Here is a 22,839-nt window from a genome sequence, read left to right on the forward strand (position 1 = left end):
ACCATGGGCACGGGTGAGAGAAATCAAGAGAGCTAGAGTGAAAGATCTCTTGTGAAAGAACTCTTGGGGTAGAGTGAGGCTCTTGGGAAAATTCTGTGAGTGGGTGTACAAGGGATATGGGATTGGATTATGTCGATTTAACTCATGTGTAACTTGTACTGTTTTTCTCATAATGAAGAGCAATATCTCTCCGAGGACGTAGGCAGGTTTTTGTCGAACCTCGTAAATTTCTCAGTGTCTTTATTTCTTGTATTTTATTTTGTTCAACTGTGTGTGATTTTGGTGAGGTTGTAATCTGAATCTCGGTTCCGCACTAACGAACGGGCCAAGGCACAACACGGAGCTCCTTCTTCGCCTCCAGGAACCGCGTCGTTTCGAGGTTCTGCAGCGCACGGATAGATTTGCACTTCATTTTTCAAGAGTAAATGGCAGCAATGTACCTCAACTTTTAACTCAATTGAAGCAATGGTCATTCAAATAAAAATCTATTAATATTAGTCTCTCGACTTTAACGCAATTGGAGAAATATTCCCTCAACTTTAATACAATTATAGCAATGGTCATTCCATCATAACTCATTTTGACAAAATTTTGACGAAGTTGATGAAAATGATCATAACTACACATTTTAATGACTTGAGGAACTAATAATAATAAATTTTTAATTGAGGAACCATTACTCTAATTTGATTAAAATTTAAAATTCATTGCTACAATTTATTTTTATAATTTTTTTAATTAAGTTTGAAATTAGAATTTGTGAATTTGCAGAGAGTTGGTGTGACGGCTGTTTTGTACTTGCAATGCGCGCCTCATTTACGTCAATGTGGGTTTGATGTGGTACATGGGCCGCCCACTTCACCGCTAATTTATACCAAAGGCCCAGGCCCAGTAATTGGTGAAATTCTCCCACCCTGTTACCAACCGTTCAAACTCTGAACAAACCAGAAAAAACGATCTCTGTCTAATAAAATTATAATTTGGTACCAAAATCAAGATTAAATCCCTAACATCTACCCGAAGTTTCGCTGTGACATGTAGATATCGTCGTCAACCTTTGGCAAATTAAGGGAATTCCAAACTCGCATTTACCTGTCGTCGTTTGAATTCGGCAGATAACGAAATTAGGGTTTTCAATTTGTAATCCAACTATTTGATTCCGCCATTAAATTTGGAAGAGGAAAGTATGGGCCTGTCGTCGGCCACTACTACGGCTACCGCTCCAGAAGGGGTGCAATTGTGCATATTCGATTTGAGGAGGGGTCAGAACGAAGGGCAGGAGTTGGACAAGATACTCTTCTTCTTTCCAGCTGATTTGCCCTTCTCCGCCCAGTTCTCTGTGATCGGGCTCAGTGAAGGACTCATCACATTTACAAGGTTTCTTCTTTTTTTGTTGCAATTTCATTCTATTTTTGGGGTTTTAGTTTTTAATTAGAAGAATTTGGGTGTGTTTTGTGCAGAATCTTCTCTCCTGAGGCTGCTTGCGAGGCCATTGAAGCAGAGAGGCATTCCCATGTCTTTCACGAGGCGGAACCCGATATCTGGATGGTCATGGTGAGCTCTCGTTTCTTCAATTCCATTTATAATTTCGATTATTCTTCAGTTAAGTTCGACCCCTCCCCCCCTCTCCTTTTCCCACGGTTTAGATTAGATTAGAATCATTGCTCTACATTGTGGTAGGTAGTGGAGAAAAACAAGGAGTTCGAACCAATTTGGAGAAGTGATGCATTGAGAAAGGTTCTCAAGGAAGTACATTCGCTTTTCGTGATGTTTCATGGATCGATAAGAGCGTTGCTTGATAAGGACCCCGGTGGGGGACTCACTCGTTCCCATCTGTACCATTTCGTCATGGACTATCTCGGTGGTAAGTTATCATACAGTTGCGTGCCTACTACTTGCACTAAAGTCCAGTTTTATTTTGTCTTTGGGGTTAGAATTTCATTGTAAAGTCACTAATTGCCAGCATTTCTAAAGCGGTCTCCATTCGATGAGTGCTGCTGGGGTAATACTGAAGTTGCTGTATCGTGCCCTCTCAATTGGAATTTTGTTCCTGAGTAATGCTGAAGTTGCTGTATCTCATATGTGTGGTTTTACTCTCTGCGGCAGATTTTCTGGTTGGGAAGAAACTGCTGCTACCCTCATTCCGTGACTCTTTAAAGGAGCGTGGAACTGTACAGATGCTTACTGTAGGGCGGGAAGCGGCAATCGAAGTTCAGGTTTTGTTTTCAGAATATATTTAAAATTATATGTTTCTGGAATACTTCAGGCTTTTTCACATTCTGGCCAGAACGGTTATGCTGTAATTTTCATCTTATTCAATTTCTGAATTATACTGTAGATTCGTCGGCCTTAACTTTTAATCCAGTGCTTCATTAGTCATTACCATTAGGAACTTATCTATTTCCACTAACAGTCCTATTATCTTCCTTTTAGCCAATTGGTATTGTTCAAAACTCTACATCTTTGTGCGTGTAAGGGCTTATTCCAACCTGACTTCTAAATTCTACCCAAACCTCCTAATTTGTGTTTTTAGTTGTTAATGCAATATGGTATATTTGTTTCCATGTATTTTTTAACGGTTTCATTTGTCTTTGCAGTCGCTTGTCAGGGTACTTGAATCGTGTGCTGGGAACATGCCATGTCACTCACTAATCTTGTTTCAGGACCTCTTGGTGTCCACAACACTTTCTCCTGTATGATTTGATCTTAACATTGTTGGTTTTTTAATCATTTCATATGCCATTGTGTTTTAGCCTTCAAGTTCAAGAGAACCTTAAGAACTGAGATAAAGTCTACTTTTTGAAATTTGTTTGGGAAATGCTAACTTCCGTGAATTTTGTTATCCTATTTTTGTTAGGATGATACCGTAAACCTCTTTGCATATGCTGTTTTAAGGCTGACTCCCCGTGCTTTATCCTCTGGAGTAAGTTCCTGGTCCTATTTACGCAAGGGAGCTACATCGCATGTCTCCTCAAGTTCTAGCTTGGCCCGTCCTGGTTCTGTTCCAGAACACTTGCATGGCTCACTTGGCAACTCTCCTGCTGGAGATAACAGTTCTCGAGTCGTACGGCCCTTGCAGCCAGATAAGTGGTCCAAAGGAAAGGACGGTTTTCTTGTCAGTGATATTTGGGGTGCAGACACTAGTACTGGAACGTCTGCCACCCCAACAGTTTTGCTCCATCCAACAGATGAGAGAATGTATCTGTGTGCCCATCAGCATAAGAGCCTTACCTTAATTTTTCTTCTTCCTGTTTCTTCGGTACTAAATGGTGATCAAGGTGTTTCTGCAGTGAAGCAGCAAGTTCTTGAAAATGTGAGCTTTCTATCTCTGCTATTAACTGTGATGCTTATGTTATCAAACAGCTTCTCTACATTTAAACTTGTCATGGCATTGTCATGTGAAAATCATTACCTAAATCAATAGAGGTCAAGAAAGATGAAGTGACATATTTTTAATTTATGTTCTTGTTTACCAGGTATCCCTAAAGCTGTTGAAAGTTGAAGAGAAATTATCAAAAGGATGGGGTGGTGAGAATGCTTATCATGTTAGTGGATATCGGTATTTACTAGCAGATGGAGACAGAAATGTATCCAGGGCTTCTCCACCAGGAAAAGTCACAACCCTTACCAAGGTAAAGTATCCCGCCACAGTTGGCTTGCTCTCTTCTTCTGCACAGTTCCTGCTAAAAGGTAGCCGTTTGGTTAAGGATCTTCACCTTGTTCACTGCATCAAAAATTGTATCATTGTAATCCCTAGCCGCAGCTAATAAATTATGGGCGAGAACTTAGGTCATCTCCAATGGAGAGGGTTAAAGGTCTAAAAGCCAAAAAATGGCCTGATTTGCCCAAAAACTCATCTTCAACAGATGGCTAGGCTATAATTCTATATAGCCCACCAGGTCATTATTTGGCAAAAAAGGCATCAAGCTAGCCAAACCAAATGTAGCCCCCTTCTTAGCCCTATTTTTGGGCTAAGCTCCTCAATTGCAATAATTGATTCAAATTCAATGGCTAGATTTAAAAAAATCCAACAGTTGTTTAATTAAATTAACTAATAAATTTATAGTATAAACTTAAAACCAATAAATTATTGAGGGGGCTATGTTTAGCCCCTTCGGTTGGATATGGCATATGACTATGGCCAGACACTATTTATTTAAAAAATAAATAAAATTGTAGGGCTATAATTCTGGACGGAGCTACGTTTAGCCTTTTCAGTTGGAGTTGGCCTTAGTCTTAGTCGTCTAGATCTCATCAAATTTATTCTGATTTATTGCTCCTATCTATTGATTCCAAGTTGCCCATTTTTCTTGTCTGTGGCAGGGTTCCTTACTTGCCTTAAATAAGGTCAGAGAAGAAGTTGATTTGGACAAAAGTAGAGCGAAATTGGATAATGCTGGTCACGAGAAAGAATTGGAAATTAGCATCAGGGCGAAAAACAATGCTTGGGTTATCGCTCGGGTTACAAGAGGGAAGGAGCTTTATATGGTTCTAGAGAAAGCCAACGAAACACTTCTTTATGCCTCCGATGCTGTTGAGAAGTTCAGCAACAGGTACCGCACATTTCCTTCAATGCTGCAACTAGTTGCAATACATGAATTTCAGATTTTCTTTTTCTTGGATCACTCGTGATAACAATGCGCTAGAGCATATGTACTGATTCGTTATTTTCGTTGAGTTGTGCAGGTACTGCAATGGAGCTTTCTCGTTGAATTAGAGTAAATTTCTTGTTTTTGAGATATATACTAAGATGGTACGACGAAATGAGAGGTCCGCCCTACATGCTCTCATTGCTCAGTATTGTGTTATTTCCTCCTGGCTCTGTGCACCTCACGACGAACCAACCGTTGGACCTCAGCACTGTAAATTTCCGTGACATCACGCTTGCAAGGAGAAAATAAATATCGTGTGAAATTACGTTGTCATGTATTTTTCCGATGTGTATTTGCAAGTGTTGTTTGGTTTGCTATCCGTCCATTCTCTATGATCGTGCCTTTTAACGTTGGGGAAGAGTTGCGATGCCCCCTTGGGAGCTTCTGGAAGGCCTGAAGCGCTTTTCGGCAACATAAAAACGTTTATGACTATGTACGACGTAAATTTCTTTTAAAATGTTCGGGTTCGGGTAATAGCAGCGCTTCCTGAAAAAGCACTTTCATTTTATTTTCAATTGAAATTTCAACATGTTAGTAGAAAAAACGTTCATGAGCAAAAGTTTTCCTACATGGACAGTAAAAATGAAAGAAAAAATGGTACAAAAAGGGAAAGCCAAGAATAAGAAGTGCTTTTTGTAGAAGCAGTTGCCTCCATCAGAATCTACACAAGCCTGTAGTTGCGGTTGTCTCCGGAGACGAACGAAAGAAATTAAGAACACCAATAGGTACCCCAGAGCTGACAGACGGAGTTAGTGTTGTGTTTAACATCCTGATCAGTGGGTGACGTGCTTCATCTTGTTCTTGATGGTGGTGGTGTTCATTTTCGTCATCGGGATCTTCAACTTCATCAAGCTCATCTCTCTGACCCGGTTCTTTAGGCTCGCAAGCCTCTGTCAATCTCTAAGAACCGCCGTATTGTCGTCCTCGTCACTGCCGGAGACGGTTTTCGGTGAGCGAGGATTGGGAACGGATACGGAGCGGTGGAGTTTGGGCTTCGGATTAATGGTTGAGGCAGAGGCGGCAGCGGAGGCATTACCGGTTGGTGGGGCAAGCGGTGGTGTAACCGTGACCGTAGGTTCCGGATGAGACTGGGGAGGCGGAGGAGTTGGGTTGAAACAGAAGGTATCGGAAATGCAGCGGCGGAGAAGAGGAGAAGGAGGATGAGGAGGGTGAGAGAGCTTCTCTTTCTTGGGGTTGGGTTGGGATAATGGTGGAGATTGGGTGGGCGACCGCCTCTTCAATGTTTTCACGGGATTCTTGGGATCAGCAGCGGAGGAAGACTTGAAGCTGCTGCTGTCGAGGCGGAGCCCGGACAACCGATTCCTCACAGCCGCCGTCTCCTCCACTGAGTACCCTTCTTTTTCCCTTTCTCCAGTGCAGTCCGCCATTGATTATCTGGACAATGTATTGATTTGCAAGGGAGGGAAGGAAGTCTCTGTTTCTCTCTACCACCTGAATATCTAACGTATATATAAGGCCGACGAATCAACCATCGAGGGTTGACGATGATAGAGCCCCCGTTAGGCGCCAAAACGAGGGGATTTGGATAATGCTTTGCTGGTGTAACAGATAATTAACATAATGACCGCTGACCATTTATACAAGCCCGTCTAGCTCAGTTGGTAGAGCGCAAGGCTCTTAACCTTGTGGTCGTGGGTTCGAGCCCCACGGTGGGCGACTTGTGATTTTTTTTATTTTTTATTTTTTAACGTATTTCTACATATGCATTATGAATTTGAAGACATGTATGTTTCTTGACCTAAACAAAAGTGAGTGGGCGACTTGTGATTTTTTTTATTTTTTATTTTTTAACGTATTTCTACATATGCATTATGAATTTGAAGACATGTATGTTTCTTGACCTAAACAAAAGTGAACAAATCAGTTCCGGGGAATGTCTCACCGAAATATCTTCAACGTCTAACGAGTAACCTCGCGAAAACATGTATAATCTGGTGTGCTTCACCCGAAATTACAACTCACATCGTTTAAAATAACCCCAGAATCCCATAATACCGCGACATCATTGAATCACTTTCATCTGGTGTTGCCTGCCTTCTGCTTCGCCTTCTCAATAAGAGGCTTCAACTGCTTCTTCTCGGCAAGAATCTTGAGGAAGTTAAACAGAAATGGAATGTAGTTGTGCTTCCTGCGAATGTTCTCTGTTCTCCACTTCTTAAATTTCTCTTCTTCCATCAAGATCTTCTCGGTGGCACCCTCGATCCCAGCATTGATTTCCGAAAGAGCTTTGTTCAGCGCTTCAAACTTGCTCCCGTCGGCTGCTCTCTCTTGCTGTAAGGCAGACAGCTGCTGCAAAATACGCTCCCTCTTCTTTTGCAGTTCCTTGAGCTCAGCAGTATACATCTCCTTCCTGTTCTTGATAATGGCCAAGAGATTGAACCTTATCTCACTTTTGGAATACCTTTCGATGCGTTCCTGGATTACAGGTTGCACCATCTGCAGCCATTCCATGTCACCTTGCCCGCTGGGGCACTGTCCAAGGCTAATGGGCCCCTCCTTCAGTCCATCAAGCTCATACAGGACTCCATCCACAGGCAAGTAGCTTATAAAATGGTAGACATCATCATCTTTGTCAGCTACCTTCTTCTCATCAGAAACAAACGGCTCAGGCCTGGCAAAACTATTATGAGCTGCACGGATAGCTTCACTATTGTTTATTGCCAATCCTTTCAGTTCAGGTGGAAAGTTCTTCGTAAATTCTTTCAGTTTCGACAGTTCAGGACCAATGTCAACGTCCGGACAGTTCAAGAGGATAGACAAGATTGCTTGGGTTGCACATGCATTATTAATAACCTGGGAGGATATACAGACTGTAAGATAGAAGACCTTACAAATATGTCACTACACAAGGGAAATACTTTTTCAAGAAAACCAACCTGGCTTGCGAAAAACAAATTAGGATTTGGATCCTTAATTACAAGGCGGTCATCCTTATCCCCTGGGCGCCATTTGAATAGGAAAATTAAACCATACACTGGCCTGTAAATTTCAAGAGGAAAAGAGTAACTAAAACAATGATAAACCTCAAGAATTTTTTTCCAGCAAAAATGAGGTTATCTACCCAGGAGATAAAATCTTAAACAGAAACTAACGTACCTCAGATTGTTCAGAGAATCAAGGTCCAATGAATACAGCTCCTCAACCTGCAAGGCCATACAAATGTATCATGGTATGGGCAGTAACAGCAGGCATCAACTATAAACTAGGATCGGTGCATCCTAAACATAAAATATAAATACAGAGATAAAAGTCATCAAAGAAGGCGTACCTGCACGCCTTTTACTTGCATCTGCTGAATAAGTTCAGTGAACACCCCTGCAATGCAAAGCACAACGTTGAAAAAACTAGTACACTTCATGCATATACTACAGCTATTCCTAACTTCCTATTTATTGAAAATTAAAAATTTGCTATAAATTTTCATCAAAAAAAGTTCCAAGCTACTTTCCCCTTCTCGGAAATTTGAAGTGCTTCTGCGTATTAACCATTACCAAATTACCCAAATCCTATACAATATCAATCCGCACCACCAGATCACAACTTTCATCACTCATACGGTCCCAACAATACATTCCGAAAGCCAAACTTATGGACCACATAATGCTTACTACTACTATCTATGAATTCCCATGTAACATGTGATGCATTTCAGTACAATTGATATATCCGAAACAACGAACTATACAGCTCCACGTTAAGACTATCCCTCGAGCGTTCATATACAAGGTACCAAATGGACAAGAAAGCTGAAATCATACCTGGGTCGGACTCAATCGTGCACCAAGACATGATGAAAAACAATTAATCTGAAAGGGGGGAAAAAAGGTAATTAAGAAACACCATAAGAGGAAAAACCATGAAAAATATATAATTTATAAGATTTAAACAAGTTTAGAGCACAATTTTAGCAAAAAATTAACAAAATTACATAACTTTAGATGCATAAATTAAGACAAAAATCAAATCAAAGTGGCAACCCAACAAACAATTTACAAGAAACCTACTTATTTCTTTATAAAAATAATACGTTCATTGGATACAACAGTGCAGTAAAATCAATGTCGATCGACTGAGTGAGCACGAGAATCCCCAATTCAGACAAAGAGGGTTTTACTTTTCTTCCTCCATTCGGTTCCAAACCACGACGTTAGCAGGTTCCCGGAATAAGAGAACCAGTGTGGGAACGGGAAGAAGAAAAAACTTACCAGAAACCGCCGCGACGTCGCCAGGCTCCTCCACCGCTGTGTAGAGATTTTGGACGACTTCGTCTGCTTCTCGTCTGTTCCTTCCTCTTCTCACACTTCTCGGTTCGCCTCCCCCTTTTTCGTTTTTATATTTTTCACAGGTTTTTTTTTTTTTTTTTTTTTTTTAAGTTGATTGCAAAATACATCCTTAAGGTTTCGCTTACATTCGAAGAGAGACACAAAATTTCAAAACTTTCACATTACTACTAAATTATTAAAAGTTAGCAATTTAAACAACTACTATGTCTCCACCTTTGGGCAACTGCTCAGAAATCTCCATAGAAGAGTTGGATGCTCCTCTATGAAAATTCGAAAATTCCCTTAAAAACTGTTTACAACTGCTCGACGAATTGCCTCTGTGACCATTGGACAGGGTAGCTGCTAGCCTCATGTCTTTGTATGAATGGCTATAGTATATGTCGATAGCCTCACTCGATATATATTGGCATTTGTCAACAAGCTCGCTAAAAAGTTGATGACATCAGTCGACATGCTGACTTGAAAGTTTTTAACATTTGTCGATGGACGTGCAATATAGCTAGCCAAAGCTATTGAAGTGTGCTCTAAAATAATAATTCGTATGTGAGCCATATTTGTATTAGATATCGTATGAGCAAGTGTGTAGCATCACCCTTTCGCAGTCAGTTCTACTGTGTTATTTTCCCATGTTCTTCTCTTCAATGATTCTTTGAAAGAAAATTGCACAACAATGTATTAAAAAAAATAAAAATAAAAAAATAAAAAAAGAACCTCGAATATGAGCCCAATGGACAACTACGATGAAATAAAGCCCATCATGATGAAATTAGGAATCATTATAAAAATAAAAATAAAGGCCCAGAACAACAAATGAAACTATGGGCCGCGGCCCAAATCCTGCAGCAGGGGGTCTAGGGTTTAGAGGCGTCTCGCTATAAAACGGCAGCCTCACCTCTATTTATTTCAGAATTTGCGAGAGCTGTAGATTATGTGATTTTGCTATGTTTTTTGGATTTTGGATTTTGGGTTGTGGGAATTTGAAAATATCTTCTTAGTTTTGGTTCTGATGATGATTTTTTCACAAAACTTTCGTTCTGCTGAGCAAAAAACGGTGCTGAGAAAATTGGAGACCTGAACTGAAGACCTTTCTAAGAAGATTTTACTTTTTTATTTTTTTATTTTTTTGCTGTGGATGTTTATGGAGTATTTTTGGTGTGTATTAGGAGATTTTATTGATTTTTGTTCTGATGATGAAAGATTTAATTCTCCTGAGCTTATTGATTGCTGAAAATCTGGAGACCTGAACTGAAGAACATTAGCATATAATTTTCTATATGCTATTTTGTTGCATATATAGATTGATTGATCGATCGTTTGCGTAATATTACATGATATTTGGATTAAATGTTGTCAATTTGAATTTTGCTATACATCCAAAATACTTTTCAAAAAAAAAAAAAAAAAGGACAAATGTAACTGGAATTTCTAATAAGTAGCTCCGTACTTCTGGATGTTTCTTTGATTTAGGATTGAAATTGCTTAAAGAATTTTGTTTGTTATGGGCAAACGACCGGCGGATCGTGGTGGGTCTAAAAATTTTACATAATTTTATCTGAGACTAAGGACTGGTTTGGTATTGCAATACTTTGAAAAAAAATTGTTTTTTTTGTGATGTAAGAATAAGCAGCTGTGAAATAAAGCAGCAGACTGCTTGATAAGTTTTTATGTAAAACAGATGTGAAAAAAAACCGGTTTTTCAAAGCTTGGTTTTGCAGTTTATTGTTTTTAGCTTTTTTTTTCATCCAAAATTGTGAAAAAAAATTGAAACTGAATGTTTACCAAACATAAAAACAGCTCTCAGATTTTTTTTATACTAACTTTTTTTCAGAATCACCTCAGTACCAAATCAAGCCTAAATAAGTGTACGAAAACCATTTCATTTTCCGAAACAAAACTTAACATGACCAAGACAGTCCGCCTATTTCTAAGGGCTCAAACTCACGCTAAACAAAGTGGACAAGGAGTAAAAGCCCAAAATTATGAAGCCCAACAACCAGTATTGTAATGGTATAATACTGAGGGATGATATATGGGTGTTCTCACCGTACCTAAAGATATGAAATGTGGGAGCCCTTGGTTTGGTAAAAAGCGAGTAACGGTTTAAAACTTTCAACGCTAGTTCGAATTCTCACGGATGTATTTACTGGAGTGAATGAAGGTTTAAAACTTTCGACGTTAGTTTGAATTCTCACGGATGTATTTACTGGAGTTGTGATATACCGTTTGAACTGAAGAAAAAGACAAATGAAATGTGAGAAAATGTTTACCATTATGCTTTTCGTTTGATGGTTTTGAAGTTTTGGATCCGTCATCAACAAAACAAGAAATTAAGGTTATGTATGCCAATTTTTGTCATATATTGTTTATATTTAATTTTAAATAAAAATATTTTAAATAATTTATAACCTCACAATATACAATAAACAAATATGATTCACGAATTCTCGATATCCTCACAAAGAGAAGATATCCTCACAAAGAGAATCCGACGAGGATCAGATTCGTGTGAGTGCGTGTAGCTGGCAAGTGTTAGTGGGCGCTCCACTATATATCCAATTGCAGACTCCTACTTCTCTGATATACATAATAACACCTGCTTCTCTGATATACATAATAACATATATACGATCTGCTATAATATATATCACTTCCTCTTTTAACTAAATTGTTTTTTATGGTTGTTCAATTGCACTGCAACATGTGCGTGATCTGTGTTGGCTTGGATAATTGGATTGGATTCTTATATATAATTAAGGGAAAACAAAATAGGCAGTGATCAAAAACAAAAGTTTCCACATCGGTAATATGATAACAGTTTCCATTCTTAACAGCACCGAAATTTTTTGTAATAAAATCCAACCGTTAGTAATAGATAATTAAATTAAAACAATACCTATAATATCGGAGTAAACGAGTGATTTTATTTTCCGAATATGTACCAGCAGCAATTGGAGAGAGAAGTATTAAAGTTGATAACCTCTCTCTCAATATGTTCAAGCAGCAATGAGATAGAATGGGTGGCCTCACTGTTTCAGTTGACACGTTTCTTCTTCCTTTTGGTGAGTGGGTGGGTTTGCTTTCGTTTTGTTGAATTATATGTACCGAATCATGAGTGTGTGTGTGTGTGTCTATATGTATGTATGCTTTCTGGTGTACTCTAGTGAACTTCTTGTTATATCTGAGTGGGTTGGGTTATCCCAATCCACATTACTCAAACAACATGATAACATGCAGTTATCCATCTCGCTCAAAAGTAGTATTCTTTTCACATTTTTCATATTTAATTTGTAGTATTTTTCTAATATAGATGAGATCTAATTATTTTTGTAATAGAAATGGAAATTACATTTGTTGGTGGATCTTGCTTCTATTAGAAAAATAGTACGATTGTATTATAAAAAATGTGATAAGTGTAGCATTCGTTCCTTGTCAATTAAACATGGATATATAAAGGCTTATATGTATGGAAGAAATTTTAGTTTATGAGTGCTTCATAATGTTCCTTCTTATAAAGCAAAAGTTAGGGATCATCAAATCAATTGGATTTTTTTTTTTTTTTGACAAACGTTCACATGCTAATGAGATGTGAACTATGCATGTTTACGTGCTCCATTTATAAAATCTTTTGTAGTAGAGTAGCGCTACTAGTTATAAGGAAGTGCACAAATCATGCTTCGTTTACAAGGAAGTGGTTGCATGAAGTAGTCTTACCCGAGACTTTCTTGTTCGACAAAAAATGCGTCAATATTTGTCGAACGACATGATTTGGATGAATACTTGTGTACAACATAATTAATAGAAACCACATTCTGAAGCAGATACAAAGAAACAACCTTATAGTTAACTAGTTTGGTATTAGTTGAGTTTTTTACATTTGTTGTTAATAATTTGGAGCTAAACCTAAATTAGTTATGTTGTTTGGAGCTAAACCTAATTAGCATGATTTCGGATAAGGCCTGTGTCTCACACACGCCTAGTCGGCTGGTGCACTTTAGCTTGAGCATTTGTACGCGTCCTTGGCAGACACACGCCTAATGCCACCCAATCCTGCCTGTTTTCTTGACCCGTAGTGTCGCAAAAGATCTCATACAAATCCTCCCAAGTTCCCATTCCCAAATTTTATTTTTTATTTGATAAAAAATAAAAAATAAATAAAAACTTCAATTTTTTATTTTGTATTTTCCTAAATGTGAGAAGTCATCCTCCTTACTTGAAGAAGGTCCATTATTTTATCCCACAAACGTTATTGTTCATTTTTGTTATCAACCGTAAGTATCATTTACGAAAAAAATCGTCTCATTTAGACATCATTAGTCATATATGATTGACAATTATGATAACAGATACCATCTTTATATAATTCGTTAATTTGTTTAATTTATATAGATGAATAAACGATTTCTATAGCATAAATAATTTTAGTATAATTTTTTTATACAGTGATAAAGAGATAATCACGCTTGTATTGTTCAATATCGTCACGTCTCCATACAAAGAATCTCTTAACATATAAAGAGACAAGTTATGTCATTATAAAATTACATAAACCTCAGCAGTGGCTCAGTGAAGTCCACGATTCAACACATGCATGTCAACTAGGTCATCGAGGCCCGTGGTGCGCACACGCCTTTGAAGTGACAGATTAATCAAATGCGAACACAACTTTGTATTTTTTCTCTTAAATTATTATTCGGCGGGTCAGCAGAAAACAAACAATATGCACATATATCTCTTCGATTTCTCTTTATATCTGGAATCTGCAGAAAACCAATACCTTTTTCTCCAAATCTGAATTTACACACTCACCCCACTATTAATCTAAATTTTAAATTGGCCCACATGATCATCCTCTTCCTCCATGTATAAATAGCTAGCCATTCACCAAGAGAAGACAGAGATGGTTCAGTAGCTAAACTGTCTTAATTTGCTTGTACTTTTTTCGTAATTTGCTTATTAAGAAATATAAAAAATGGCAGATCAAAATGGTTATGCTGACCTAGAGAAGCAGATGCTGATTCTGCATGACCATGAAGAGAAGCACTTCATGTCGAGTGAGATTGTGCGTGACGTCATTCTCGGTGTATCCGACGGTCTCACTGTCCCTTTTGCCCTAGCCGCCGGCTTGTCCGGTGCCGATGTTAGCTCCTCCATCATTCTCATTGCCGGCATTGCTGAAGTTGCCGCCGGTGCAATATCTATGGGACTTGGCGGGTATTAATTCCATTAAATTTATCGATGCTTTTTTTTTGAAACTTGCATATGCTTAATTGTGTTTTCAATATATCTTTGTTAATTTTGGTGATCATATATATATATATGAATGCAGGTACCTTGCTGCTACGAGTGAAGCTGATCATTACAAGAAAGAACTAAAGAGGGAACAAGATGAAATCATCGCTGTCCCTGATACAGGTCTCAACATTATTATATTTAATTAATTTTTGCAGTTTAATTAGTTTAATCATTTACCTTCCTCTACTTTCTTTAACCTTAAAAACAAAAAAAAAACAAAAAAAGAAAAAAGAAAAACAACTCTTGTTAACTGTGGAATGTGCTAGTCAAAAGTTAATGTTAATTTAGTGTATTATGTGTTAATCTTTTGGATTTGTTTATAAATTATAATTAGGTCTGTGTGTGCTGAACTTTTCTTACCGCACACAGAAAATTCACGAGCCTACCTGCTAACTTAAGATCATGTGAACCTCTTTCAAACTGTACTGTTCAGTTATATAGGACCACGCACGTAATTAACATAATAAAGTAAATTAAAAATGTTATACCATGTGACCTCTTTTTCGTTTCATAGAACATTTTAAAGTTTGATACTGTCGTGTGTGTGATTGTGTGTTTAACTATTGAGAAATGCAGAGGCTGCTGAGGTTGCTGAAATATTGTCACAATATGGAGTTGAACCACATGAATATGGGCCTGTGGTGAATGCTCTCAGGAGGAACCCTCAAGCCTGGCTTGATTTCATGATGAAGTAAAGTAACGCTACGTTGATCACATAATAGCTATTAATTAACATTAGTTATGCAAGATGAGATGCGTAAAATGTGGGTGGCTATTAGCCACCGATAAAGTAATAGTGATTATTGTCAAGTTTTTGAGGTGTGACTAATTGATTATTATATATGATGCAGATTTGAACTAGGGCTGGAAAAACCAGACCCAATGAGAGCACTACAAAGTGCAATGACAATTGCGTTTTCATACATTGTTGGTGGATTGGTTCCCCTAGTACCCTACATGCTCATTCCAGTTGCAACACGGGCTGTGGTTGCATCTGTGGTCATCACCATACTTGCTCTTATGATATTTGGGTTTGCAAAGGGTCACTTCACCGGCACTCAACCCTTCAAGAGCGCCGTCCAAACCGCCTTCATCGGAGCCATTGCCTCCGCCGCTGCTTATTCCATTGCTAAACTTTTCCAAGCTTACCATTAATCAATAATTAGTGGCGACCTCCGTCTCTGTGACGAAACTAGCTAGTTAATTGGGTATTTAGCGTTTTCTAATGTCTCCTAATTTCAACTTTCTGCATTCTTTGATCGTTTATTCTAGTAGCTATATGTGTGTGTGTGTGTGTGTGTGTGTGTGTGTGTGTCTGCTTGTATAATAACTGTTCCTACATTGTTCTGGTTCCGTCTTCCATGTCGTACGTTAATAAACTATGATTTCCTGAATAATAACCTCATATATCGATGGAAAAATGTAAAATGAAGAAATTAAATTAGAGCATCAGGTATGTCTATGATTCCAAACATTGATATCTGAATAAACCAGAGGCACAGATTCTAAAATAATATTCCACACAGAACCTGTAAAGGCTGCAACTGCCTGCACCAATATTGCATTGGCTATTTCTGTGAGGACACCTTTTCTTATTTATAATTACCACCTCCGTGACTCCGTCTCAATATGCGTGAATGCCACCTGCATGCCTACAAAATCTTGGATATTAGTGTTAGAAGGCAGGCAGGTTAATTGATTAAATCTCCGATGTGGATTAGATCATCGATGTGGAGTGAAACTGATATACAAGAGGTTTATTACACCATTGTAATTTGCTTAAACTATGGTGACAAAAATTTGCTGCCTGCATCACTAATAATTTTCAAATGGTTATTCTATAAAGGTAATGCTAAGAAGATTAAAGTTGGAGACAAATTAGTAAACTAAATGATGTGTCACCAATAAAAATAAACACGTTTATAAACGCTTAAATAATAAACTTATCATCAACTTTTATATCCTTTAGTTTTCAAAATTTTGTCTCTAAATATAGTCTATCTAACATTACGATTGTAGCATAGAACATCCTCCTCAATTTAAAAAGAGAAATGCTAAGCAGACTCTATATGGACTATTTACCAACTTATTTTTTTAGATAATATTTTATAATTTTAACATGAGAATTCACGTTAAACTGTGATGGCAGATAATCAGGTAGATTCTCACTTTAGAATAGTATCCTTAACGTTTCTCCTCTGAGAAAGCAAAATCCACGCACGCCTGACGCACGCTACGCTATGATTGGAGCATACAAAAAGGTTAAAATCATTGGAAATTTGGATACTGATTACCCCCAATTTATGCACAAAAAGACACCCATATAAATATAACGCTCCGATATCTCAGACGTTTGCTCTTCCTTTCTTCCCCGAAGAAACCTAGTTTTAAACGGACGAATCCAAAACCCTATTCCATTTTTTTCTCAATGGCTAATGACGGACAAACGACCAGCTTAGACCCCGAGAAGCAAGCGCTGCTGAATAAGCACACCGAGAAGCACTTCACAGCCGGCGAGATCGTCCGTGACATCATCATCGGCGTATCCGACGGTCTTACCGTGCCGTTCGCTCTCGCTGCGGGACTGTCCGGCGCCAATGCCACGTCATCTATCGTCCTCACTGCTGGCATCGCCGAAGTCGCCGCCGGTGCTATCTCCATGGGACTCGGCGGGTACTCTCTCTGTTCCGCTATTGTTTGATATCACAGCTTGTGCTTGTTTGGTAATATATTGATTCGTTGATATTTTATTACGCAGATATCTGGCCGCAAAAAGTGAATCGGATCACTATTTGAGGGAGCTGAGGAGAGAACAAGAAGAAATTGCAAACGTTCCTGATACAGGTTTAATTTGGATTGTTTTCCTCCATTGATTTAATTTTCAATTAGTTTTAAAGTTTATACTTTAATTAGGTCCTGGTCATGTTAATTGGAGCGGAGTGCTTCGCTCGTTATACCTAAGTTTGAATCTCATTTCTAATATTTTAGATTATATTAAGGTAACTATTTCTTGTTCGTATATGAATAATGAAATTTCTTTTCGTTTATGACGGGGTAATTGCAGAGGCGGCAGAAGTGGCGGAGATACTGGCGGAGTATGGAATAGAGCCGCATGAGTATACACCGGTTGTGAATGCTCTAAGGAAGAAGCCCCAAGCATGGCTCGACTTCATGATGAAGTAAGTTACTTTCCATATATTATGGAATCACAAGTTAGGTCGGTTTGTCAGAACATTATTCGTCCCTTTGCACATAACTTCGTCTCACTCTTCATAATTTAGCTTTATTTAATCAGGACTAAAAAATTCTGCTTCTAATAAGTGTGTGTATATACTTAAGAAACTCAGAATGATAGGAAGATATTTTCTTTTCCTTCCAAGATTTTTGTGAAGGTAGGTAAAGCGATGTGGATATTCTGTGAACTGCACGTGGTGGGGGCTAACTAGGACTAGTTGACAAGTGAAGGACAAGGATTTATATAGAAAAGTTTACAGTTATATACGTTTTATATTTGATAATATATTGTTAAGGGTAAAGTTTTTTCCACATAAAAATACAACTAAAACATAACACAACGATAAGTCTGTTCTAAAAAAGTTGCTCTCCGTGAACACCTCCATCACTACCGAATGCAATTATAAAAAGCCAATATCTTCTCATTGGAAGTGCTTAATCAAAAGTTGGGTTCTCTTTTGAAATGTGGACAGAATCCATGTGGTTGTGGTCCTTCATCACACTGTGAACGCATAAAAAGCACTTTTGGCCACTTCCGCTTCCACTTCCACTTCCACTTGGGGCACGTTTTTAATATTATTATGCATTTTGTGTTACGGCTGATCATTACAAAATCTTTTACTCATTAGTTGTTGAATATCATACACTTCACGGGGTAGGTATCTGCTATTCTGATAGGATATCAGTTCTTTTGATCTTTTAACTAATTAGAATTTTCACTGATAGATTGCAAAGTGTCCTAAAATAGCCGGTTCTTTTTTTTTGAAAATAACACTTCTATCGTTACAGTTAATAACATTGGTAAATAATACATCAACAGTAAAAGTATTCACGCGTTGTAGACACAATAATATCAAAACAAAAATTAACATTATCGATACCAAATACGTCATGCATAGATTGATTCTGCACGTGCAATTGGTGGGTTGTTGATGACAAAATATATTTGGTAGCAGGTGTTTGGTTTAATTTGCACTCCTTAATTTCTACCACAATGATGCCCGACAAGATTTCTGGTTTAATTATAATTTTAGTCTAAGATTTCATCGAGTATTAAGCTTAAGCCAAATGGATTGCATGACATGGTTATAATTAAGTTAATTTGAGTGATGATTCAGGTTTGAACTGGGATTGGAAAAGCCAGATCCAAGGAGAGCCTTGCACAGCGCCCTCACCATTGCCGTTGCTTACGTTTTGGGTGGAGCAGTTCCCTTGCTTCCTTACGTCTTCTTTCCGAGGGCCAGGGAAGCTCTGGTTGCATCGGTTGTCGTGACCTTGCTGGCGTTGCTGATCTTCGGGTACGCCAAGGGCAGCTTCACCGATAACAAACCCTTCCGGAGTGCCTTCCAGACTGCGCTCATCGGAGCCATAGCATCCGCAGCCGCGTTTGGCTTGGCAAAGGCCATCCATCCATGAACACTCGTCCTATCATATCATACAGACTACCTTGTCTGTGTTAAGATTGATTTACCTTTGTGCGTTGCGCTTCATGTTTCGAAATTCCAATGTTGCTCATTATCTTAACAAACCCTTTCGGTATAAGTGCATCCTGTGATCGTATATTTACTTTTTCGTCGAAAGCTAATAAGAGTCTTGTACACGAAAATGTCGTACAAATACTTCGAAAAATAAGTGTTCTTACAATTGTATTGAGAAAATAGGAACTGTATTTGGTGCCCCCATGATCTTACAAGGTACAACGTGGTATTACAAAACTATACCAAGCGAGGTTGCAGAAGCTATGAAAAACAAGAACACTGCAGTGGTGCAGACGATTCTCCAAATCTCTTGAATCAAGTAACTACCAGATTTGACGAAAGAAGTCTCAAAATTACATGTAGAAACAGAGCAAAATTATGAAACATGTCACCTCTTCCCAACAAAACGATCATGCAAAATTGTGCGGCTTGTCCCAACGTACCAAAAGCTGTCAACGAGAAAAATAATGAAGACGCAAGTCTACAAAACTCCAGGTAGCCTCGATGAATGAAAAGATGATTTCCAACGACAGCATAAAAGAATAACCACACACGCTATGATACATGTGAAGTATAAGAACCAACTTACATTAGTTAAAACTGAGTTGTGGAAGAGAGATGGACTGGTAAGTGTCCACGAGAACGTGTCACTAGAGCTGATCAAAAAAACCTAAGTTACACAGAAGTTGTCCTTCTGCTTTCCTGATTCTGTTCCATGTTGTTAGAGTCAGAAGCCAAATGTTCCATTTGTTCAGTAATAAACTCCAAGTTTTGAGAGCCCTCCATATTAGATCCATCCACTGTTGATTCCGATGCAAAGTTCTGAGATTTCTTCATTTGCTCAACGAAATAATCAAACTTTTGTGCTTCATCCAGATCAGGTACCATTGGTTCCACCTCCATTCTAGCATCAGCAGGCTCTTCGCCATCTTCCTTTGTACCTTCAATATTTTCTAAGAAAGGACTAGCTAAAAGAAACTGCTCCCATGCACCATCGTCAGATATATCTGGTAGAGTATATGGGGCATGAGTTTCTACAGGGCTTGACTTTTCATCCATTAGCATTTTCATGAAATCAGGATTTACAACAAAATCTTCCATTCCACCCAGATAAGCATCAACTTCAGGTTGTTTCTCTGAGCCTGAATTCGGTGGGACTATAGGCTTTGGGGCTTCGATCATGGGTGGTTGGTACCTCACTATCGCACCATCAGAAGCCACTGGTCTATCATCATCCATACACTGTTCTATTATATCGCCAGGTTCAGCAATTCGCCAACTATTTTCCTTTGGATGAAGAAGCTGAACTAGAAATCCAGGACTTTGCATGGCCATCACTAGAAATGACAGCATCTGCTGTTGATTTTTCTCCATTCCGCGAAGGCGGTTCCTCAGGAGGAGCAATTTATTTTGTGAAATTTCCTGGTGCTGCCTAAGCTTTGCCAACTCTTGCTTCAGAGCAACTTTATCAGTCTTCAAGTTCTCAACTTCCTTCCACAGACCATTTTCACTAATATTTTCAGACGGTATATCAGGATTGTCTTTTTGCTGTAATATCTTTTTTTGATCTGTACCCTGAGGATGTTTCCTTCTAGCAATATTCTTCAACAAATGCTTTTGACCTCGAATAAATCCTTCATTTGCAAACACCCAACGATCTGGATCTATTTTTCTAAATCCCTGCAACATTAAGATTCATCAGTACTTCACAATTAGTTAACAATTCAAGTAAAAACACGACTTTTACAGTCATACAGATCTACGCAGAGGTTTCTGTAGAGCACGTACAATGCATACATCAAAAGAGAAAAACAAGAAAAGCCATCCAACTCTGTCTCCCTTCGTTTCTCAAATATATCCAAATTCAGCCAAGAAAGCATACATGGGAACTGAGATTGAAGCACAACCTTAACCGGCAACCTTTTAATTAGTTTGAGAAAAAGAAGGGAGATGGTTGAAGCTTCGAAAATACAACTTCTTGATTCAAAATATTCAACAAATCAACAAAGGTCAAGGATCCCATCTTAGACAGATCGTTTTGAATGCCACTTAATCTTTTAACCACAGAAAAATTTCAATTCCAAATAAACTTCAACTTGAAGGAAATCCAAAAAATGCAACACTCCCAAATTAGCAATACTGCAAGATAGATACTTTATTGAAACTAATCGTATCTGCAGGAAAGAACATTGGCTTCTCAACCTCATCTTGTTTACAATCATTTACAAATGTGCAACAATTTAATATTTGGCACAAACACAACAACAGGAAATCACAGCAACAACAACAAACAAGTCTGCAGAAACCCCAATACAAAAAATCCGCACAATTGCACAAACCAATACCAATTCAGCCCAAAAAAAAAAAAAAAATTACCCCAACTAACATAGAGAGAAACCCCAACAATGCAATAAAAGAGAAAAAAACTTTGCCCAGTAAATCAAAAGGTAAGAAAGGAAAAAGAAGAACTCACATAAATATTAAGCTGCCTCATGAAGCTAGAAAAGTTGCTGTGCTTGAAATACTTGGGCAGCATTGAAATCGAGAACTGGGCCATGTCCAGTATCGCAAAGCTGTCGCCGGCTTCACTCCACGAGATTATACTGTCGCTGTCCTTGTCATCCACCATCTCGTAGCATTTTCTGAGAAAAGGAGGCACCGACCCCGACGGCCCAGACCCATCTCCTCCGCCCTTCTCCGCCGATTTCACCATGTTCAAGAAAGCCAAGATTTTGAAACTGAATTCGATTTGGGATTTCGGTTTTAGGAAATTCCCCGGAGGATTTCAGTGGAATTGGATGGAATCGGACGCAAAGTGTAGAGTTTTGACGACAAAGTTTCGATCTTTGTTTCTTCGTGTTTGCCGTGTTGACGGGCTTTTATGGTCTCTGCTCTCTGGGACATTCGAAAGACAAACTGGTTTTGTATCTGGTTTTGGCGTGTGCGGTTGACACGTGGAACATACAGAGTGGGCCGAGGTCAACCCGGTTGGGTTTCTATCCGTACGAACCCAAAATAAAATGGGCCTTGTCCAGCCCGATTAGGTGAAGATCTCTTTTCTTTTGTTTTATTCTTATTTCAGGATGAGCCACTTGGGTTAATGGAGGTAATAACGGTGCGGAATATGAGTAGGCTAGAGATTCACATTTAGGGTTTAAACTTAAAAGTCGTACACAAACATGAGTTAATACGACTGAAATTAAATTTTTTGGGTTAATTTCAATTTACTATCAGAAGTTTTTTGGTTTTTAACGTTCACTAATACTAATCTACCAAAATTGGGATATTTTTTAACATTATACAGCACAATTTCCATCAAGGTAGTATAATATCATTAGTGACGGAGGTTTAGGGTATTATTATTAATATCACAATTATTAGCATCAAAATATTAACCATTTTCTTCGTACACGTCATCAGTTAACGAAGGTTTTAACGAAAATATATAAGGTATCAAATTATTAGTAAGTTATATTTAGTATATACTAGTAATTGTATACATGCTATGCATGTACCTAATAATATTTCAACTACTTTAGTGATCGTTTATACAAATACATGCATAACACGTGTACAATTACTAGTCTTAATAAAGGCAACTAAGTCACTTCTCCCCCACCAAGAGAAGTGTATTATTTGATTTTGATGTTGTAGCAGTCGCAATATATAAGAAAATAAGTTGTACAATGCTTTATCTATAACAGTCTATTTTTTTCGAGAGTCAAAGAACATGTTGAGATATTTCAGAAAGGTTCTCACATCACTTTCATACTGGTTTATGTTGATGATATTATCATCACTGGGAGTTCTCCTCCAGTTTGTCAGTCCATTATATCCAAACTGCAATCTCTCTTTCCCGTCAAAGACTTGGGTGAGCTC

The 22,839-nt window shown here is 38.2% G+C and overlaps 6 protein-coding genes and 3 non-coding genes across 12 annotated transcripts; 6 read left to right on the forward strand and 3 right to left on the reverse strand.

Annotated features, from left to right (window-relative positions):
* Nucleotides 1-967: 967 nt before the first annotated feature.
* On the forward strand, nt 968-4,917 carry LOC137731446 (vacuolar fusion protein CCZ1 homolog B-like). Of its 2 annotated transcripts, XM_068470551.1 has the most exons (10): nt 968-1,377; nt 1,461-1,554; nt 1,681-1,864; nt 1,964-2,002; nt 2,107-2,216; nt 2,598-2,693; nt 2,858-3,313; nt 3,477-3,632; nt 4,324-4,553; nt 4,687-4,917. In XM_068470551.1, exons 1-10 carry the CDS (start codon nt 1,187-1,189, stop codon nt 4,715-4,717), a joined length of 1,587 nt encoding a protein of 528 aa, XP_068326652.1. In that variant the 5' UTR covers nt 968-1,186; the 3' UTR covers nt 4,718-4,917. The 2 variants fall into 2 exon arrangements, with proteins under 2 accessions (XP_068326652.1, XP_068326654.1); XM_068470553.1 differs by lacking the exon at nt 1,964-2,002.
* A 628-nt stretch (nt 4,918-5,545) lies between these two features.
* On the reverse strand, nt 5,546-6,040 carry LOC137731197 (alpha carbonic anhydrase 8-like). Its single transcript, XM_068470297.1, has one exon. The coding sequence runs from the start codon at nt 6,038-6,040 to the stop codon at nt 5,546-5,548; it is 495 nt and encodes a 164-aa protein (XP_068326398.1).
* Nucleotides 6,041-6,256: 216 nt separating this feature from the next.
* TRNAK-CUU (transfer RNA lysine (anticodon CUU)) lies at nt 6,257-6,329 on the forward strand. The gene has a single exon. It is a non-coding gene; the product is annotated as a tRNA-Lys (tRNA).
* A 97-nt stretch (nt 6,330-6,426) lies between these two features.
* Nucleotides 6,427-8,987, reverse strand: LOC137731021 (ubiquitin carboxyl-terminal hydrolase 2-like). Of its 2 annotated transcripts, none has more exons than XM_068470062.1 (6): nt 8,879-8,987; nt 8,432-8,479; nt 7,942-7,988; nt 7,770-7,816; nt 7,550-7,652; nt 6,427-7,466 (listed from the first exon to the last, which is right to left on the reverse strand). In XM_068470062.1, exons 2-6 carry the CDS (start codon nt 8,460-8,462, stop codon nt 6,690-6,692), a joined length of 1,005 nt encoding a protein of 334 aa, XP_068326163.1. In that variant the 5' UTR covers nt 8,463-8,479; nt 8,879-8,987; the 3' UTR covers nt 6,427-6,689. The 2 variants fall into 2 exon arrangements, with proteins under 2 accessions (XP_068326163.1, XP_068326164.1); XM_068470063.1 differs by lacking the exon at nt 8,879-8,987 and adding an exon at nt 8,678-8,807.
* Nucleotides 8,988-9,955: 968 nt separating this feature from the next.
* On the forward strand, nt 9,956-10,042 carry LOC137733062 (small nucleolar RNA Z159/U59). The gene has a single exon (XR_011068380.1). It is a non-coding gene; the product is annotated as a small nucleolar RNA Z159/U59 (small nucleolar RNA).
* Nucleotides 10,043-10,136: 94 nt separating this feature from the next.
* Nucleotides 10,137-10,211, forward strand: LOC137733063 (small nucleolar RNA Z159/U59). The gene has a single exon (XR_011068381.1). It is a non-coding gene; the product is annotated as a small nucleolar RNA Z159/U59 (small nucleolar RNA).
* A 3,487-nt stretch (nt 10,212-13,698) lies between these two features.
* On the forward strand, nt 13,699-15,701 carry LOC137732034 (vacuolar iron transporter 1-like). The gene is made up of 4 exons (XM_068471325.1): nt 13,699-14,167; nt 14,283-14,368; nt 14,825-14,939; nt 15,100-15,701. The coding sequence occupies exons 1-4, from the start codon at nt 13,926-13,928 to the stop codon at nt 15,401-15,403; spliced, it is 747 nt and encodes a 248-aa protein (XP_068327426.1). The 5' UTR covers nt 13,699-13,925; the 3' UTR covers nt 15,404-15,701.
* Nucleotides 15,702-16,573: 872 nt separating this feature from the next.
* Nucleotides 16,574-19,088, forward strand: LOC137731795 (vacuolar iron transporter 1-like). Its single transcript, XM_068471014.1, has 4 exons — nt 16,574-16,921; nt 17,007-17,092; nt 17,313-17,427; nt 18,601-19,088. The coding sequence occupies exons 1-4, from the start codon at nt 16,677-16,679 to the stop codon at nt 18,896-18,898; spliced, it is 744 nt and encodes a 247-aa protein (XP_068327115.1). The 5' UTR covers nt 16,574-16,676; the 3' UTR covers nt 18,899-19,088.
* Nucleotides 19,076-21,838, reverse strand: LOC137731794 (heat stress transcription factor A-8-like). 2 transcript variants are annotated; one of them, XR_011068292.1, is made up of 3 exons: nt 21,434-21,838; nt 19,550-20,640; nt 19,076-19,409 (listed from the first exon to the last, which is right to left on the reverse strand). XR_011068292.1 is itself a non-coding variant. In XM_068471012.1 (2 exons), the coding sequence occupies exons 1-2, from the start codon at nt 21,671-21,673 to the stop codon at nt 19,636-19,638; spliced, it is 1,245 nt and encodes a 414-aa protein (XP_068327113.1). In that variant the 5' UTR covers nt 21,674-21,838; the 3' UTR covers nt 19,076-19,635. The 2 variants fall into 2 exon arrangements, 1 of the variants encoding a protein (XP_068327113.1); XM_068471012.1 differs by having other exon boundaries at nt 19,076-20,640.
* Nucleotides 21,839-22,839: the final 1,001 nt, after the last annotated feature.

This window comes from Pyrus communis, chromosome 4 (assembly GCF_963583255.1).
Source record: "Pyrus communis chromosome 4, drPyrComm1.1, whole genome shotgun sequence".
Lineage (NCBI taxonomy): Eukaryota > Viridiplantae > Streptophyta > Magnoliopsida > Rosales > Rosaceae > Pyrus > Pyrus communis.

What these genes read in the sequence shown, in the direction of transcription:
- LOC137731021 (XM_068470062.1), bottom strand. Translation starts at nt 8,462, where the DNA reads ATGTCTTGGTGCACGATTGAGTCCGACCCAG. An exon ending in CACGATTGAGTCCGACCCAG is followed by an intron (nt 7,989 to 8,431) that starts GTATGATTTCAG and finishes TTTGCATTGCAG; the next exon opens with GGGTGTTCACTGAACTTATT. An exon ending in ATTTGTTTTTCGCAAGCCAG is followed by an intron (nt 7,467 to 7,549) that starts GTTGGTTTTCTT and finishes ATATCCTCCCAG; the next exon opens with GTTATTAATAATGCATGTGC.
- LOC137731197 (XM_068470297.1), bottom strand. Translation starts at nt 6,040, where the DNA reads ATGGCGGACTGCACTGGAGAAAGGGAAAAAGAAGGGTACTCAGTGGAG.
- LOC137731795 (XM_068471014.1), top strand. Translation starts at nt 16,677, where the DNA reads ATGGCTAATGACGGACAAACGACCAGCTTAGACCCCGAGAAGCAAGCG. An exon ending in ATCTCCATGGGACTCGGCGG is followed by an intron (nt 16,922 to 17,006) that starts GTACTCTCTCTG and finishes TTTATTACGCAG; the next exon opens with ATATCTGGCCGCAAAAAGTG. An exon ending in TGCAAACGTTCCTGATACAG is followed by an intron (nt 17,093 to 17,312) that starts GTTTAATTTGGA and finishes GGGTAATTGCAG; the next exon opens with AGGCGGCAGAAGTGGCGGAG.
- LOC137732034 (XM_068471325.1), top strand. Translation starts at nt 13,926, where the DNA reads ATGGCAGATCAAAATGGTTATGCTGACCTAGAGAAGCAGATGCTGATT. An exon ending in ATATCTATGGGACTTGGCGG is followed by an intron (nt 14,168 to 14,282) that starts GTATTAATTCCA and finishes ATATGAATGCAG; the next exon opens with GTACCTTGCTGCTACGAGTG. An exon ending in TGGCTTGATTTCATGATGAA is followed by an intron (nt 14,940 to 15,099) that starts GTAAAGTAACGC and finishes TATATGATGCAG; the next exon opens with ATTTGAACTAGGGCTGGAAA.
- LOC137731446 (XM_068470551.1), top strand. Translation starts at nt 1,187, where the DNA reads ATGGGCCTGTCGTCGGCCACTACTACGGCTACCGCTCCAGAAGGGGTG. An exon ending in GGACTCATCACATTTACAAG is followed by an intron (nt 1,378 to 1,460) that starts GTTTCTTCTTTT and finishes TGTTTTGTGCAG; the next exon opens with AATCTTCTCTCCTGAGGCTG. An exon ending in CGTCATGGACTATCTCGGTG is followed by an intron (nt 1,865 to 1,963) that starts GTAAGTTATCAT and finishes ACTAATTGCCAG; the next exon opens with CATTTCTAAAGCGGTCTCCA.
- LOC137731794 (XM_068471012.1), bottom strand. Translation starts at nt 21,673, where the DNA reads ATGGTGAAATCGGCGGAGAAGGGCGGAGGAGATGGGTCTGGGCCGTCG. An exon ending in TGAGGCAGCTTAATATTTAT is followed by an intron (nt 20,641 to 21,433) that starts GTGAGTTCTTCT and finishes TTAATGTTGCAG; the next exon opens with GGATTTAGAAAAATAGATCC.